This window comes from Octopus sinensis, linkage group LG4 (genome assembly GCF_006345805.1).
Source record: "Octopus sinensis linkage group LG4, ASM634580v1, whole genome shotgun sequence".
NCBI classification, from domain to species: domain Eukaryota; kingdom Metazoa; phylum Mollusca; class Cephalopoda; order Octopoda; family Octopodidae; genus Octopus; species Octopus sinensis.
The window spans coordinates 86,022,886-86,043,151 of record NC_043000.1 but is presented as its reverse complement, the minus strand read 5'-3'; the positions used below and the strand labels follow the sequence as shown (position 1 = coordinate 86,043,151).

Here is a 20,266-nt window from a genome sequence, read left to right as displayed (position 1 = left end):
GCTCCACTCGAAACGTTAAACCCTCCTTCTTTCCTTCTTTCCTGAGCGTCCAATAATACTATATCTGTTCCACGTCCTCGCGTTGTTGTGTTTTTTGTGCTTTCATGTTTGGATTAACTTTATATTTTTATATATATATATATATATATATATATATATATATATATATATAATATATATATGCCATGCTGAAATCTACAAGTTTTTTCTTTCTCTCTCTTTTATTTTCTCTTATTTCTTTCTGTTGAAGAGTGTAGGGTCGAAACATAAAAGTCTTTTTCATTTTCCCAAGCATCAAACTAATACACTTCCTTGTTGTTCATACACCTGTCTTCGTCTTTTGTTTTTCTATAAATTTCAACTATATATATATATATATATATATATATATATATATATATATAATAATGAGCGTAGCATTTTTATATATTTGTGTATATATATATATATATATATATTTATATATTTGTCCAAATTCACAGAGTAGGTGTGGGATGGAGTAAAAGAAAGATTAGTATAAGTGAAGGAAGAGGACAGAAAATAGTAATTCAGTGAAGGAGATGTAGTGAGAGTAATAGCCCTGACTGAGAGAAAGGGAAAATAATAACAACAGAGAAAGATGGCAAAAAGCACGTTGTGTATCTTGTATTTCTCTCTGTCACAACATATGAATGAGAAAGGAAGGAGTGATAGATGAATATCGAAGGAAGGGGTGAATAATAAATCAGTGTGTTAACTCTGTGTGAGTATATGTGTGTGTATGTTAAAGGGAAGTATGCGAATGTTTGTGTGTATGTGTGTGTGTGTGTGTGTGGGTGGGTGCAATGGAAATGGGATGGTGAACATTCAACACTGAAAAGGAAAATCAAGCAGCATTTCAACTCTGAGTATATGTGTGTGCATGTACAAGGGAAATATGTGAATGTTTGTATGTGTGATTATTATGTACCTTATTTTATACCTTATCTATATATAAAATACTAAAATTAACCGTCATTTTTGGCGGCACAGGGTCAGCTATATATATATATATAAACACACACACACACACATATATGTGTGTGTATATAATATATTATATAACATATATATATAGGATACTGTTACCGACCAGGCTATCAGATGTTGCTACACATCACTGGTCACAATGCGCTTCGCATTGTTTTAGCCGTCAAATGACGCCACCCTGCTGGCTAAGTGAGCAGGCCAATAATATATATATATATATAGTACAAGCCTAATTAAACTAATTTGGTCAATTAAAGACAGAAACAATAGCTAGTCTATCGATTGGAAACTAATTAGCACTGCCAAGCCGTATTGAGTAGGGGGAGATAGATGTGACTTATGCATAAAGGAACTTTACCAAATATTTACATCAAAACACACATTAATTAATACAAGACACAAACAAACTTTAAGATGGCTATAAAAAATATGGTTGGACCTTTAAAAGATGTAGAGATAATTCTAGATAACCAATGCCCCAGCAACAATTGTGTTTGATATAACAAATAGAATAATATAACCTAAACATAAAAATATTTAATAACCATCATTAATAAATAAACAAATATTCTACCCAATGAACAACACAAATCATGAGCAGCCCAACCAAAAAATTAACCCTTCAATACAAACACTACACTCAAAATCAAAAACATTGCACACACAACCATTAAAACAAACTAAGAGCTTTATGAAAGCAATAATTTTCACCTTAACCTATTTTAAGACCAATCCATAACTTTGAGCAGTAATTGGGGTGAAGTTGAGGTCAACAGCGCATATCTATAAATAACAACACGCCCACAGAACACTATCTATTTCAATCATTTCACTTTGAGGATGACCAAATGAACAGACCCTGATAAAGTTGCACCAACAATATTGCAAGATTGCATTTGCAACAGTGAGTAGTCGTTGCAGTGGAAATACATGTAGGTCATTATAATGTACTGTACATAACTATAAAATAAATTTTGTGGATGTACAAGTCTTCATGCTCTTTATTCTTATTATATATATATATATAATATATATGCGTAGGAGTGGCTGTATGGTAAGTAGCTTGCTTACCAACCACATGGTTCCAGATTCAGTCCCACTGCATGGCACCTTGGGCAAGTGTCTTCAACTATAGCCCCGGGCCAATCAAAGCCTTGTGAGTGGATTTGGCAGACAGAAACTGAAAGAAGCCTGTCGTATATATGTATATATGTATGTATGTGTTTGCGTGTCTGTGTCTGTCCCCCCAACATTGCTTGACAACTGATGCTGGTGTGTTTACATCCCCGTAACTTAGCAGTTCAGCAAAAGAGACTGACAGAATAAGCACTAGGCTTACAAAGAATAAGTCCTGGGGTCGATTTGCTCAACTAAAGGTGGTGCTCCAGCATGGCCATAGTCACAAGTAAAAGAGTAACAGCCATGATTGGGTTTTCTTGCTTGTCAGGCATGGTGCAGAGTCCTTTTACTAGACACAGGGTCTTCCAGCAGCCACCCTCTTGTTTCAGGGCAGCACTACTTCCTCCAGGCACTTGATGCAGGCCGCCATGTTGAGTCTGAGGCCATGTGGGAAGATGAATGGAGGAATAACATCACCATCACCAGTGATCACTCCAAACAGCATGATGTTAACCGAATGTTTGATTTTTGTCACTTTTGGTACATGTTTTGGGGACACATCAAGCCACAGTTGTTCTATGTGTTCACCATCTGTTCTTATTGGAGCTTCCAGCATGAATACCAAGCAGTATAGCATGTCATTTCCAAATTTCTGGCAGAGTGAAGTGTGTCATGGTGCCCAACTGCCCCCACTATACTGTGTAGTTGACAAAATCAAAAACAAACAATGCACAAAATTAAAAATATGAAATAGTGACAATTCACCCATAATACCCTGTATATATATTTTTTTTTAAAAAAAAGAGCACTCCATCGGTTACAATGATAAGGGTCCCAGCTGATACAATCAATGGAACAGCTTGCTCGTGAAATTATTGTGTAAGTGGCTGAGTGCTTCACAGATTCGTGTACCCTTAATGTAGTTCTCAGGGAGATTCCGCATGACACAGAGTGTGACAAGGCTGGCCCTGTAAAATACAGGTACTACTCATTTTTGCAAGCCAAGTGGACTGGAGCAATGTGAAATAAAGTATCTTGCTGAAGGACACAACCTTACAATTGTGAGCCAAATGCCCTAACCACTAAGCCATGCACCTTCACATAATAAGGGAACACTTTATTGCATTATGATACAGAGATAATTAAACATTTGATCTCTGTAACATAATGCAATTAAGTGGTCCCTAGATGATCTATTATGGTTCAGCATCCCATAGCCCTTGGAGCATCCAATGCAGAAGTTGCAATTAACCACAGTGGTGAAACATATGTAGGGAACAAATTAATTGGGCCAGCAGATTTCCAAGATATAGCCCACTAGATCATCACAGATCCTCCTCCATGTTTAACAGTTGGACGAAGGCAGTCTGGGTCAAATGCTTCTTTTGGCTGTCTCCACACGTATACTTGGCTGGTGGTCGGAAATAAAGTAAAGGATAACTTGTCCGAGAAAATAACATTCTTCCATTTCTCTAGGCACCAATTCTCTAGGTTTTTACTCCACTCTAAATACTTTGCAACATTTGTTTTTGAAAGTAGTGGTTTTCTGATTGCAGCCCTCCCATGAAATCCAGCTTTGTGCAGCTGCCATACAAGCACCAACAATTTAACCTCTTTGAAAGTCCAATGAATTTTAATTACCTTTTTCTGATGATATCTGAAAAGAAACTGCAAATTTAGCAAAAAATATTAAACAACACTAATAATAAATCAATAAACATAAAAATAAACAAACTTTTGACGGTTTTATAGATATTTCAAAATTATGATGATATGATGCCAGATGTTTCCATTATTTTGTCCAACCCCTGTATATATATATTTATGACTTCAAATTAAAAATTTGGTTGGTAGTTTTTTCTATTTCAAATTGATTAAAATTGATGTGATTCTTGATCATTCTTCTCTTTGGTCCAGTTCCTACTTAATTTTCATTAATACAAAATTATTTACTAAAAAGTGAATGAAACTTTTCATAAAGGAAAAAAAAGTGGGAGTACATAAACTAGAGAATCCAGTTATCAAAAACATATTTCTTCAGAAAACATGGGCCTTCATTAAGTTGAAATGATAATAATTACTCTAGCCAGCCTATAAGAACTAGTGATGCTCTAAAAATACTGAACTGATTTCTTATTTGAGATGCATTATTGATTCCATTAGATATTTTATATAAGATGTGTAGAGATTTTAATAATAATAAGAAAAATAATGTTAACTGTGACAATTGAGTCTAAAGTTTGTTTTACTCTGACATTGTACTTTAAAATTAAAATCATTGGAGGATAAGAATATATTCTATAAAAATTAAAATGTCATAGTTGTTCTGTAGATTCAAAATAATTGAGGGAGGAAAGTATAAGATTTCCTATATCTTTTGTGTTACACGCAATTAATTCTGTTTCTGTACAGATTCCTCAATTTTACATCATTTTACTTAGCAATAATATGTTCCAGGTATTTTGAGAGTGTTGGATGCAGTTGCCTGAAATGTAACTACTGCTTGAAAATAGATCTCACATTTGTATTGTACAACTGAATCTTGAGGTAAAAATGATTAAATTATTAAAAAATTCTTGTAAATAGAAGCAGTGCAAACGTTGTGAGTTTTAGGGGATGAAGATGCATAGAATTTTTCTGTATAACAGAGCCATTCAACCCATGACCAGTATATAATACTTGTACATACAACAGATAATCTTGATCATAATGCTTATGGAGGTGTGGTGGTCATGGTCAAGGACACATGAATGATGGCAGCTGCAATGACAGCACTGACAATTCAATTGAAATTCTATAGAACTATGTGCTAGATGGTTTGGGAAAGAGGAGCAGTTTTTTGGGGGCGGGGGGGTCCCTCATGGCATTAAGCCTTCCTCGTGGCACCAATGTTTCTCTTAAGCCCCAAGAACATAAGAATTATTGAATCAGCATTTACCATCTAAAAGGAAAGAGAATTATTTCTTTGGAAATTACAGAATTTACATAATCTAATTTATTTCTTCTTAAGTATCCACTAATCCATTATGTTTTACATATGATTATTTAGGTGTTACTAGCATCAAAGCTGGAATCACAATATACATTCTAAAACCAAAATATATTACTAGAAGAGTAATACCAATCCATTGAACTCTTATCAACTCTATTCTATCAAGTGTGTGATTTTCAAAGATATGATCAGATGACTAGTAAAATACTCTAACTGAAGCAATAAATTCTTTTTCTCTTCTTTTTTTCTTTTTCTATCAAAAAACTCAATGTGGACTCTAATTGTAAGGAGTCAAGATGTTATTTTGCCTTTCGTTTTTATTGTACCATATTCAACCTTTGCTGTTTTAAGTCTAAGTTGTCACTTTAATCTTATTTATTTTAATAATTCTGCTACTGCTGCAACTCCTGCTTATTCTTTTCATTTTCCCACCTTTGTATTTCCTTCTTCACCCTCTCCATGTTCAAGTTATTTCTGCTCCTTTATATTCTAGCCTTTTATACCTTACCCCTTTTCTTCCTGTCTTTGATTTCAATATTTTGTTCCGTACATCTTATTCATTTCCTTTGCCACAAATGACTTTTATTTCATTATTACCCTATTTCTCTTTGGTTTCCTTAACAACAGACTTGCACCGAAAGCATATATATGTATGAGGTCTGATCTATAAGTATCCGGACTGTTGCCATAGTAATGAAGCTAAAGCATGCAGAGTGAAGCCACTCGACACAGATTGACCTTGAACTCTGCAATGCATGCACACTAAGTTTTAATATTCTAGCTCACTCCAGCTGTTTACAGCAGTGCTTGGTAAAGAGGTGTGTAGCATATGATCATCACATTATTGACCATGGCAGAGAAAGTTGTCATGGAGATGCCTGCTTAGAGGCCTACACAAGGTTGCAGAAAGTGTATGGACAGGAATGTATGAGCCACTCACAAGTGTACAAGTGGTTCTGAAAAAATGTTGATATTGACAAATGTTCTGGGAGATCTGCAACCAGCAAAACTGAGAAAAACATCGCAGATGTGTATGTAGCTGTGAGGGGAAATCATCGAATCACCATCCATGACTTATCAGAGGATGTGCAGATTAATAACAGTTCAGTTCAGTTCATTATCACTGAAGATTTGGGTATAAGACATGTATCTGCCAAGTTTGTACCAAAACTGCCTTCAGCTAACCAAAAAGACACTTGGGTTTCAGTTGCACAAAATCTCCGTGATTGTGTTGAGATCAATGAAAACTTGTTGAAAACTTTGCATAGGCCACTGAGCAGGTATTGCCAATCTTTTGGCGAAATTTGATGCAGATTCTCTGCTCAACTTTCTCTGTCATGGTTAATGTGACGATCACATGCTACACACCTTCCTTCCAAGCACTGCTGTAACCAGCGGAAGTGAGCTAGAATGTTAAAACTTAGTGCACATGCACAGCAGAGTTCAAGATCAAAGTGTGCCAAGTGACTTTACTCTGCGTGCTTTAGCTTCGTTACTATGGCAGCAGTCCGGATACTTATTGATCAGACCACAGATGTATCATCCTCTCTCTCTTGCGTTTTGTTTTTATATTTTTAGGTACTTGACAGTTGAGATCAGACACATTATAATGTTTTCATTGACCTTTTTGTAGGAATCAGTTAGGTTTTCCAACATTAAAAACTGCTGCCAATGTTGCAATAGTGAAAGACAACATGAAATAGAAAATACATGAAAATCCAGACATTATAACTATTTCCAACCTATATAACATTCACCAATCATTTTCACTTTTCATTATTGTAAATGTAATACATTTGCACAAATAATATCTACATATATACATAGATATGTGTGTGTGTGTGTGTGTGTGTGTGTGGTGTGTGTGTGTGTGTATATATAAAGCTAACAAAAATTATAAAAACAAAATTACATTCATATATTTATGCATACAGACATACAGTCATGCATGCATACACACATAAATGCCTATATATAAACATTATAAAGCATCTGATCTCAACTGTCATGTAGATACAAACATAAGCATAAATATAAATATTACACTGATGACAGAGTGCTCTTCGCAGATAACACAAAAGATACTGAACATTTACTCCATCTCCTGGAAAATGCTGCCACTAACATAGGACTATATGTGAACGAAAAGAAGACGGAGTTTACCACCCTGAACACAGTAGGTGAAATCAGGACCATCAAACAGAAGCCCTTGGAAAATATCAACGAGTTTGCTTACCTAGGCAGCAATATCGTGTCCACTGAAAAAGATATCAAATCTCATGTTGTTAAGGCATGGGCAGCTATAGATAGTCTTAGAACAATATGGAAGTCAATCCTACCAGATAAATTGAAGAGACAGTTCTTCAGAGCAGTTGTTGAAATTGTGCTTGTATATGGATCTCCAACTTGGACCATCAAGAGACTCAGGTGCATGCTGGATGGTACCTACACCAGAATGTTACGTGTGGTGCTCAACATCTCTTGGAGGGAGCACCCAACAAAACAACGGTTATATGGGAATGTGCCAACTTTCTCATCAACCATCCAAGAGCGGAGATTGAGGTTTGCTGGCCCCTGGTGGAGAAGTAAAGAAGAACTTGTGGGTAAAGTGTTGCTGTGAATAACAAATCAATGTACCACAGCTGCTAGAAGACCATGGAAGACATATATACAACAGCTTGCAGAAGATGTTGGATGCCAAGTTGAAGACCTAAAAACACTAATGTAAGATCAGGAGAGATGGAGAGAGGTAGTCAGGCTGACCAGGGCAATCAGCCTGACTGGATGATATATATTATGATTTCACTTAGGTATAGAAATATTAAATACCACTTGTTATACCTCATTATACTTATACTTTAGAATAAAGTGTCAGGTGAGTACAGAGCATAATATCAATTAATGAATGAGAAAAGAACAGGAGTCATGTAATCACAATGGTTCCACAACAAATGTTTATTTCATATAAATGGCTCCAAAGAAGCCATAAAATGTTGCATGAACACTCGACTCTGAGTACAATGATACTTACAGCAGAAACAGTTGTAAGCTAATGAAAGTGATTATGACACTCCTGTTCTTTTGTCATTCATTAATTGATATTATGCTCGGTATTTACACACACATACACACACACATACACATAAGATGATGATGATGATGATGATGGCTGTCCACTTGTGACCAAGGAAGACCATCACTGACCACTGCCCATGCAAAATGACCATGCAATGACCATGCACGAGGTTATTGCACCTGTAGTCGGCTTCAGCTGGGTTTGCATTTGAGACACTTGCACAACCTAAACTTTTAGGCCCAATAAGGCTTGCAGAACACCTCACAGACTCTCTGCACCCTACTAACATGATCCAGAAAAAAGCCAGGGCAAGATATCCATTACCAATATGGGTCACAGGCTTAGGAATGTAGGCGTGCCATGATTTCAAGTGCAAACAAAAGGTACCCAAAATGTTCAATACTACTCCCTGCATATCTGGTTGTATATAGAAATGCTTTAACAAAAGCTGAGGAGTACCTCATTCCCAGTGGTCTTCCAGCATGCCAGACACAAACCCAGAATTTTTGAGGACCCTTGCTATTGCTAGTTAGTTATTAAATCTTCACTAGGTTCATCTGTCCTTTTGACAAGTCTTGTTTTTAGTCCTGTTCGGTTTCTAGCAACCCTCCTCACCAGGCAAGCCTAGTGGGGGTACCAGTTTTGTTATTGACAGCTCAATCATGCAACAGGTTGTACTGAAATCCATATTCCCAATAGTATTCATACTTAAAGTAGATATATCATTGAAAGCCTAATTAACTGTGGTCTTCCTCCTAAGACAGTATCTCTTATAGAGTCACCTACCAAATATAATACTAGCTAAAACTACATACACTTCGCTTCAAACCATATCAGTGGATGAACCTTAAATAAAGTTGCATAGACTAATAACCAGTCAAAAGTAAGAGGATACAAATGCAATTTCAAAATGTCTTTACAGCAGAAACATGTATCAGGCACATTTAAATCAAATATGTTGTACAAATGACTGTAGAAATAAAAAATATGCAGATGTACTAATCTCCGTATTCACTGTAATTGTCTTGGATATATACACTTGGTAAAATATTTATAATCCTGCAAAATGAACTCAGAATTTACATTAGGATTGCTTATCCTTAAGTAATCCTAGATGCTCCTTACAGCTTGATACAGTTAGCCACAATCTGGATAATAATTGAGTACTCAAATGATACTCACCTAGATACTTTATCCCTATCTATTTATATATATATATATATATATATAAGTAGGTGAATGAATTATCCTAATATGGAAAATTCGGTTAACCGATACCTGGGTAGCAAATTCACATCAGAAAACACGGTTGAAGCTACATATCAAGGGTAGGAACACCGTGTTCTTGTGTGTAAATTTGTGTGTTTTTTTTAATATGAATAAATGAAAGAATGGAGTCAAACGAATATTTTAACAAAATTCCTTTACTCTCGACACATGTTTCGAAGACTGCATACTCTTAATTCTGAAGGAATAAAAGGTGCATTATGCCGTCTTCTCCTCAGGAAAGACAAGGAACCTCTATCAGTCTCAAGACGAACAAAAACTTTTTGATGACTGCCTACATTGTGTCGAGAGTGATAATGATTGTTTTTTTTTAAATAATCCGTTATAAGCAATGACGTCAAAATTGGTTGGAAGGAGGAAGTACTAAAAGTAGGAAGGGAACCGAAAGTATGCTGTATTAATGGGGATGTGCGGGTATTTGCTTTTGTTAATGAGTGTGAGTGTTTATGTGTGTGTATGAGTGTGTGTATATGACTTCATTCGTGTCTATGTGTGTGTGTGGGGGGACAATTGTCAAATACCTCCAGTAGTGATGTGACAAATTTGTGTCTGTGTGTTTGATTGTGCGTATGATAGAGAGAGAGAGAAAGAGAGAGAAGGGGAGAGGGAAAGAGATAGATATAAACATACGTCAATGGTATATAGTATTAATGTTCCATGTAACGGGGTAGAAAAAAAGAATTTGTCTATGGTAGTGGTGTATACGTGAAACTAATTATTAAAACCAAAGAGTTTATCTATATTATTTATGATTTATATGAGTGGTAAGTGTGTTTTTGCCAATGCTTGCACTTATACGATTTTTTTATAAGTGTGTTTACCAAGGGAACCTTGGCGAAAAGTATATAGAAGAGTTCAGAATTACAAATGCCACAATATTTTCTGCCCTTATCAAAAGGAAAGGAAACAGACAATATGGACCAATCCAACTTGAAAGTTATATTGTTGTCCTTAAGACACCAAACCAATTTACTTAGTCCTGTACTTTGTTGTTTTCTCCTATCATGGAAAGTTGAATAATGGTTGGAAATTCTCTTGGACAATTTTGAAGTTGACACACCAATATAGAAGAATACATCGGTACCAGAAGAAATTTTACACTGGTAAATGGAATTTTTAATTTTGGAATTACTGGACAAGAATTTTAATCTATTAGGGTTTTCCTCCGAGATCAAGACAGAGTTTTTATTGTTATGATTGCTGTTTATATTATTGCTTGCGTTAACCACTACACTATTTCTTTTATTATTATTATTATTAATTGTATTATGACCGGCAATATCCCTGACATTAGAAATGTTGTTGTTGTTACCATCAACACTACCTTTGTTATTAACCCGACTAATGCTATTATTAATATTATCATTGCTAATACTAACGCTGCTACGAATGCTGCTACTATCAATACTATTTCTATTACTATTATTGAATGTTTGGTTGGAGTTGATAAGAATAGTGTTGGAAAGCTCGGGTGAAGAATCTTTGTTTAGCAGCTTGTTATTATGGGAAGCAATAATTTGCGAAAGGTTTCTAGTGTTAGAGAATGCATTTATAATAGAACTATTAGTGTCGCCCGGCGTTGCTCAGGTTTGTAATGGAAATAACTATAAAGCATTTTTAGAGAGTTATAGCCAAAAAATAGCAAAAAAATGGAAAAAAAATTATGGTAAATTTTTTGAGAGTAAAAAAGGTGGAGTTGCGTCCCCTGTGGTTTGGGTTTCTGATTCTCGACCCCATGTCGAATTTATCGATTTTTTTCAGAACTGGGGGAATTTTTCAAATTTTCGCTGCGTTAGTTTTGAATTATGACATTGCTAGTGTGATTCATCAGATCGTTGAAATGTCAGAGTGAGGGTAGAGTAGACAAACTGCGTGTTATAGAGAGAGATGATACCTGGGAAAGTTCCTAGCCATGGCTTCTCGGAACTGTAAGGGAAGGTTTGATTTGATTTGTTTTCCGAAAGGTATAACAAACCAAATATAGTTTTTTGTGGACTTAGAATTGTTCCTATCGCTATTTGTGACAGTAAGGGGAAAATTTTTGTGCTGGAAATTTGGGGCTGGGTGTTTATTGCCTCCCTTGGTCCGTAAATGATTTCTCTTATGAACAGGGGTGCCGACGTTATTAGAACTCAAATCATTATTCTTATTATTTCTATTGCTATTATTTTTCTTATCTTGAGAAGTAAATATTGGTTTAGAATGTGCTGGGTCGATGTATGATACTTTATCTCTATAACCGGCTTTTGATTTTTTTTTTTTTTTTGCTTAACAAGGGAAAATGTATGTTGAAGTTGTGATGAAAGATACTGAGTGTTTATTTATCATGAAATATATTTTTTCAACATCATTTCTATCAAATAGAAAAGTAAATAGCTAATCATGAAATCTAAGATATTTACCATCTGATGCAATCCTGAATGGAACTTTTAGAAAATTTTATTATTTCTGTCAAAAAGTATTTCTAAAATTATATTTTTATTAAGAAAATTTTTTCAACAAAATATTTGGGTTTGATTTGTAAACCTCCACTAACAATGTAATACTTGTAGATTTATCTCAAGCCTTCATGAATTAAATATACATAATAAGCACTAAAACAGAAGTTTACCATTAGTAGGGGAGATATATCTGTGCCACACATCTCTGAAATATGACAACAAACTGTATATTGACAAATTAAAAACAAATCTTGAGAGAAGTAAGTGGTGAAAAGTTTCACTCTGGAACAAAAATTATCATTCAAACATTCTTGGTCAGGACAACTGACAAAATGTCAATTCCTCATTAAATACTCTGTGAGATTAACAAAGATTATCCATATTAAATAGATAAATTCCTTAACCCTTTAACATTTAAACTGATCATATTTGACCAAAATATTTACCTGTTTTATGTTCAAACTGGCCTGATCCAGCCTCTCACACCTACCCTACAAAAATAAACAGTCACATAATTGAAATCTCAAGGCAACAAGATAATGCAGGATGAATTCAAAACAGTGTGAATAAATAAGCATTACATTTGACAGAGTAATCTGAATGCTAAAGTATTAGTTAATTGGATCAGTTAAAATTTCTTCCAGGTATGAGCAATGTTCTGTTTCAGCCCCATGACTTCACACCTCTAAACTTTTTAAAGTAAAACACTCATCTACTATCCCATTAGTGATTATGTTTAAAATAAATGGGTGTATATGCGGTTTTGTCAGATAAAATTCATTGTCATTTTAATTTCATAGTTGAAATAACACTTTTCACTATGTTTTATCCCCACCCACATCAAACAATGTGTCCCTAACACAATTTCAATCCTCAATAAACTTTGATTTCCTTCATTTGTCTCAAACTATTGGAAGACACATTTAATCCTCAAAATGAAGCAATCTTTCTAACCCTGACAACTATTGGTCCATCACCCACATTTCAAAACTAATATACATAGTCATGAACTTCCTTTTATCTCTTTGAGTAGTTTTCCCTCCTTAACAACTATCAATATAGTTCTCATGGAGCCATATATACCAGATATTTGGTTTCCTAAATCTCTTGCTTTTGAGAATTTTAGCCCAAACAATCTTATTTTCCTTGACAACTGTTTATACTTCAACTATATCCAGTATAAGGATTTTCTAACAAAGTTGCTTTCCAATGGCATCTTATGCTGTCTCTCCATCTCTTGTATCTGAATTCTGGAAAGAATTCACTTTGTCCTACATTCTGTCAGCTCTGGTGTACCACCCTCATATTTCTTTTGAAATATTACCGACCTTCCTGTTAAGACTTCCAACACCACACTGCACATCCCATTATACAATCCAGCCTAGACACTACATACAAGACTTTCACTACCTCAATAAACATATCATATCTTCCAGTAGTTACTTTCAACAGAACTAAAATACATCAAAGAAACAATTCCACCACATTACCAACAACACAAGATAAGCCATTAAATTCTCTACAAATACTTGGTCTCATAATTTCAGATGATCTTTCATGGTGATCCCATTTCTATAACATTACTCTTCAAGACCAGAAAACACAGAAAAGACACTCGGAACAATTCTCCCCCCCTCCCTCCCCCCCCTCTCTCTCTCTTTCTCTCTCTCTTTCCAAGTACACATCATATGAGAGTATTGTTGCTGCTACTCCACACACTAAAACATTCTGTACAATATGCAAAAGAGGCATCTGGCAATTTACTGGGGCCTCTAGACCAGTAGCCTTCAACTGGGCTCCATATGACCTTTGGGGGTCAACATGAGATTTTGCTGAAGTTTATGAGCAATAAATTGGTTATACTTCTCCAATGTACAAGACATCATCATCATCATCACCATCGTTTAGCGTCTGCTTTCCATGCTAGCATGGGTTGGACAAGACATTTAAAAAATTTTTTTACAAAATTTCTAGTAATATTTAATTATAAAAATGTTATTGAATTTTTTTGAATATTGAATGGCTATGAGGGCCCATTTGAGTAAAACAGGAATTACTACTCAAGATAGTCCTTCTACTAGCTAAAAATAGCAGCCAAATTTCCCTAAAAGCAAACTCAGCCATCTTTAGAAGAAAAATATTGCATTGAGTAATGTGGCCTTGGGTGCACTGTATCCATAAAAAGTTGGGTAGTCATGGCTGGATCATCTTTGAACATGAGCCTGCCCTGGAGCTAGACAACAGTAACAAAGACTCACTTCAAGTATGAGACCATAGACACAATATTTCTTCACTCTGTCTCATCTACTGTATCTGCTCTGAACTAACAGTATACATACTTCAGGATCATGCCAATCATGGTACATCCCTGGCATACCCAAATTGCTAGTTCTTATTCAGTTTGGATAGACCGATGACAAAAGCTATAAAAATTAATTAGTAAATCCCAACAGTAAATGATTCCTAATCCATTTGAAAAATATTGATTTAAATCATTGTATAACTCAGTAACTAACGTAAAGTTTTTGATGTTAAACCATGTCTGTTGCTTTTAAAGGTATGTATGTATGTATGTATGTATGTATGTATATATGTACGTGTGTGTACATGTATGTGCGTATGCATATGTGCATACCTATACGCATGTATGTATGTATGTATGTATATATATATATGTATGTATGTACACATGTACTTATGTATGCATGTGCGTATTTAGGTAAGTGGGTAGACGTGCCTGTGTGTGTGTACATGTGTATGTACATATGAATGTGTGTTTATGTGCTGGTGTGTGTGTGTGTGTGCATTTGTCCCTCTTACCACTATCTAATGGTGAATGGATATGTCTTAGATACATATATGCAAATATAACCTTACTTATACATATATACAAGCACACACAATCATATAGATACTTATACACACTCACAAATATACGTATAATCTTAAGGTATACACACATATACGCTTATCCATCTATACATATATATATGTCACTATTTTCATGGACAATGGTTAAAATTCAAATTGCCTTTTTTTGTCCTTTTCTTCCTTAGTCTTCCTCTTCTGAAAATGATGTAACACACATACACATTCATACATACACACATTCCTTACACTGTGATGAGAATATAAAACTGAGTGAGAGGCAGAAAGCATTCTGCTTTTCTGGTACAATATTTAACACATTTAAAAGCACTAGACATGGTTTAACGTCAAAAATAGGTTATTTACTGAGTTATACAATTATTTTCTGGCTTTAAATCAATATATATATATATATATATATGTACACACACATATATACACAAGAGTTATGGAATGAAGTAAATAAGATCTAGGCTACATATGTTTCATAGCAAGCAGGTCCTCAGAAGTAGTAAATATCCATGTGAGGTGTATACCACAGACTACTCTTCAGGCCAAGGATATCTTGATTAAATGAAAGTTTACATTGCCACAAGGAGGTGCATGTTAACGCAGTTTGCCTAGATATTTACCATTTCTGAGGTTCCGCTCACTATGAAATATATGCAGCCCAGATCTTATTTACTCCATTCTGTAACTCCCATATTCTTATTTGCATGCCCAGCAACCCCTGGTTGCCAACTGTGGAATATAAAAAGAACTTTTTTCAGTTTATCGTACTTCAATATGAAAAATATTCATAACCTTCTGTCTCAATAAACCACTATTGTCCCTGAAAGTTGTTTTTATATATTTACTACAGATTGCTTGAAGCTAACTTTCTTCCTACACCTTGACCCCTGGATCTTACATTATATATATATATATATCAGGTCATCCCATAAGTTCTGTCTGAATTTTGAATAAAGAAAACAAGTGATCAAATGTTATATTTAATTGAAATTTAATCATCAATGTATTATTTTTCCCTGATTATCTATGACTTCCTTCCATCTATTTACAAGCTTTTTAATCCCATCAATGTAAAACTCCTTTGGTTTCAAAGCAAAGAACTCTGAAATGTCAGTTTCAACCTTCCCCTGGCTTGCGAAAGTTATGTCCCCCAAATGATTCTGTAAGCTACAAAAATGGTAGTCTGAAGGAGCAAGGTTGGGAGAATAAGGCAGATAAGGAATTTTTTCCCAACCAAGCTCTTCGATCTTCTGTGATATGATCTTTGCAGTGTGGAGTTGCGCATTGTCCTGATGAAACATCACTCCTTTTCAATTCACTAAAGCAGGTCTTTTTTCTTCAAAGCTTGGTTCAAACGCTCTAATTGCTGACAGTAGACTTGAGCATTGATTGTTGCATTAGGTGGTAACAATTCAAAGTGAATTACTCCTTTGCAATACCACCAGATAGAGAGAACCTTTTTCCCATGAAGTTACCTTCTTGGTTGTGGTTGAGCTTTTTCCCTTTTACCAAGCCATTGTTTACAATATTTAACATTTCGATAGAAGATCTATTTTTCGTCACCAGTCACAAGTCTATCCAAAAAGGGTGAAATGAGTTTGTGAGAATGGAGAGAAGAGCAGATGTTAACTTGGGATTTGTGGTTGCTTTGGGACAATTCATGAGGCACCGATTTTCCAAGTTTAGGAACCTTTCCAAATTGATGAAGATGACGATGAACAATTGTATGGTTTGAACTAAGATTTATTGCCAATTCTGCAACTGACAATGCAAGATTTTCTTCAGGTAATGCCTCAAGGAGCTTATCATCAAACTCAACTGGATGTCCTATACTTACAGATTTTAACAATTACCATTGTAGTTCTGCTTTCTTCAGTTTGCCTAACTGGCAAAACAACAGACTTCACACCTAGAGTTGTTTGTAGCAAGAAGAGCATCCAGTTATGAAAACATTATTCTGCCACAAATCATAGCATCTTTATTAGCATGGATAAATGATATAAAGTAGAAAAAATACATCAGAAAAAAGGTGGAGCATGCCTAATAACAAGTAATGAATTATTAATGATCTTTATCACAAAAAGAATCTTGCAAAGAGATGATTGGTGCTCAAAGACAAATTTAAGATATTTATTTAATCTACATTTAGAAAGAGAGTGAAAGAAGATATTTTCAAAGTTTAGTTACCTGGAGAAAAAAAAACTGACTTTGTGTATTAAAAAGAAAAAACAAAACAGATGCCAATTACTAAAGAATACGGATATAGAGCAGTTAAAAACAACCAAAACAACTGTAGGTTGCTATAAAATACAGCCATGGAATGGTTAAAAATAATTCAAGATTCTGATTGAACAAAGAGTATTAATCAAAGTTAAAATTTAGCCTCAAACTACAAGTGAACCTGATCTTATTATTCCAGAGTAACTGGCATATCATCTTCTCTTAAAATTAAATTTCCTTAGTCACTGGTTAATTCTTTACAAGTGGCTGCTTTTCCTAGATTACTTGCAAACAAGCTTTCTAGCTTGTAAATAAATGGGAAAACCTTAAAATTTCACTTTGTTAACTACATCCTTATGCAGAATTAAGAGATAATTATATTGAAATGAGGAAGAAATCAATACGCTGGAGAGAGAGAGAGAGAGAGAGAGAAAGAGAGAGAGAGTATGGCTACCACTTGTAGGCAGTTGAAATCGAGATTAAGAAAGAAACCTATATCTCATCTGGCTGAAAATAGAAATCTGAAAATACTAGAGGTCATATAAGAGTCAGTAACGTGTGGACAATGTTCTCTGTTATATATGTATTGTTTTCATTGGACGATCATTGATGCAGGATTGGAGAAAGATGTACTTGTTGTTATCTTGCTAATAGAACTTAACCTTTTCTGAGGTCGAAGCAATTTTTTTTTTTTTTTGTTCTTGAGAAACTATTTTGTGCATTTTATAATATTCCAGTATATTAGGATATTGGATATTTTAAAAATCATTTCAAAGATATTGTATTTATTTTTCAGCTTACTGTTCAAATATTAAGTCAATTATATTTTGTTTTCAAATTTTATTGGATGTATCAACTGCAGGTATGATGAACTTTTAACAGTAGTGCTTCAACATTGAAAATTGAAGAAGTGGATTCTTTTCTGTTATTACTTTTATGTATAAAAGGATCTACCTATCCATATGTTTATTGTTATAAAATGTTAAATAATTTCAATGATTATATATGTTACATATGTTTGTTGTCAAACTATTACAGACTAGTGTAAAAACTGGCTTTACATGTTTTCCCTCATGTTTAAACTGTTTTCCATTTCCAAATTGCGATCTTTATACATATGTTACTACATTTCAAACAAAAGTTTAAGCATCTTTTTCTGACTAAGACTAATAATACCATATACATTTCACACACTCACCACACATACATATGCATGCACACATACACATGTACACATACTTGAAGATGTACAAATGAATCATTATAAAACTTAACTCTGTGTAGTATTTATGTCCATTAATGTTTCCATTGCTCTTGTAACTTTATAAACTTTATTATAAGAAAGTTTGAAGTTTCAGTTTGTTCAACAAGATAACTTTTAACAAATTTTAACATTTGATGTTTATTCTTTTTTATTTCATGGTTCATTTCACAGTATGAAAGTGATATGAGTTTAACATCATCAACACACCCTCCATCAGCCCTAAGACTAAATTCTTCAGAGGGGTCTCAGGGGAGCGATCTACTGGATGATATCACTAGCAGTTTACAGGCAAGAAAATTTATTTTTTTACTTTTTTTGTAATTCTTGCAAACCCTATTTACCCTCTCAAGTCTATTACTAGTCAAATGTTACTGCCATCAGCAACTCAGATTCTTATATTTTCTGCATGTGCTACAAAACATTGTATGTTATTGATATTGACGTCGTTGTTAGCAGTATTACTGGTCTTGTTATTGATTGGGTTGTTGATATATAAACATATTAAAAATGTTCAAGAAACTTGTAAAGTGTGTTAAGACAAAGCTTTACTTACTTAAGAAAAGGATTTTATAAATTACAGAAAACTTTAAGTTAATCTTGACAGGATATTTTATCAGAAGAAAGAGGGACAACGCTAAATACTGTGTTTTAGTTGTGCTCTTTACTATTTGTCATTAACCAATCTGTTTAATGTGATGTGAAGGAGGAAAAAGACAAAAGCAAAGAGAGAATTGCTGTAGTCTTACCTGTCAGTATGGAAAGAGTCACTCACAAAGTCCACATGTTCTGTTTCAATCTGGAAGGTTCACTCACAACATCTATGTGCTCCATCTGCCACCGTACCGTCTAACATATCTGCTCTCATGTGCTGTCCACCACCAACTGACTGCTTGTGCCTCGCTGACCCTGCATGCCCACTACAGCCTTTCTGGTGGGACCCACAAACCCCACTTCCGACAGGACATGCATACTCCCTCACTTCTGATCCTTCCCTACAAAACAGCCTGGCTCATAACACCACACATCCCTAATCTGAAGATCATTCAACCAGCCTGCCCACACTCTCTCTTCAACCCTGGCCACATGCTTTAACTTGTCTCATAATTAGCCAGCCAGTGAGGAGGGCACTGCTTCCTCTGCGACCACCATGGGACTTCAGGACTGACTTCAGTTCCTGGCATGTTGCTGCCAGCTTCATCCTCTTGTCCATTACTGTTGGTTCCATCCTCCATTGCAGTGATGATCCTGTGCACATCCAAAACATGACGTGGTATGCCATCTATGGACACATTGTTCTTCAAATTTACAAAGGTTATTGTCCCCTTTTCTCCATTGTGATGTGCACCACGTATTTGGGGATTTAACCCAGACTTCTTCCCTGACCTGTACAAAGGCATGCTCTTTCTCTTCTGCAGGTTGTGGCAATGCAGTGCATGGATATCTCCACTCGTACTTGAATATTGCCTTCTGTGGCACTGACTCCTCAGCCTGTCCCAACCTTGGTGACATATTATACCAAAAAACAGCCTCGAATGGATAAGATGTGTACCCTCTCTGCTATGGTCTTGATGGTGCGAGGATGCCTCTCCACAACCCCATTGCCACTTGGCCAGTATGCCGGCCTGAAGAAACAGAGAACATGCCGCAGAACATTTCCCCCAGCAGCTCCTAGTGAAATACATGGGGCCTCGTTCTAGGAATAACTCAGTATTCTTGTGATTTCTTCCATGGTCCCCATTTCCATCAGCCTCCATATGGCCAACTGCCTCAGTCAGCAGTCGACCATCAAGAGCTATATCCCCTGCCAGTAGCATGTCATGTCCACTGCCAGTCATTTCCAGTTGTGTTCCACTGGAATGCTTCCTGCCTCATGCACACTCAGAGCAAGGTCAATGGACTGGCACCTGTCACAGCTCCCAACTACTCTTTGCACACTCTATCTGGTTATGTCAGAGTCAACATTCCTGGCTAGGACAGGG

The 20,266-nt window shown here is 35.3% G+C and overlaps 1 protein-coding gene across 5 annotated transcripts in view; it reads left to right on the top strand.

The window, feature by feature from the left end:
• The window catches only part of LOC115210688 (thyroid receptor-interacting protein 11-like), a 680,082-nt gene that overhangs the window by 538,805 nt on the left and 121,011 nt on the right, over positions 1 to 20,266 (top strand). For all 5 annotated transcript variants that reach the window (XM_029779369.2, XM_036502228.1, XM_036502227.1 and 2 more), the window contains one exon: positions 18,459 to 18,575. In XM_029779369.2, coding sequence (XP_029635229.1) covers positions 18,459 to 18,575 — 117 coding nt within the window. The remainder of the gene's footprint in view (positions 1 to 18,458; positions 18,576 to 20,266) is intronic.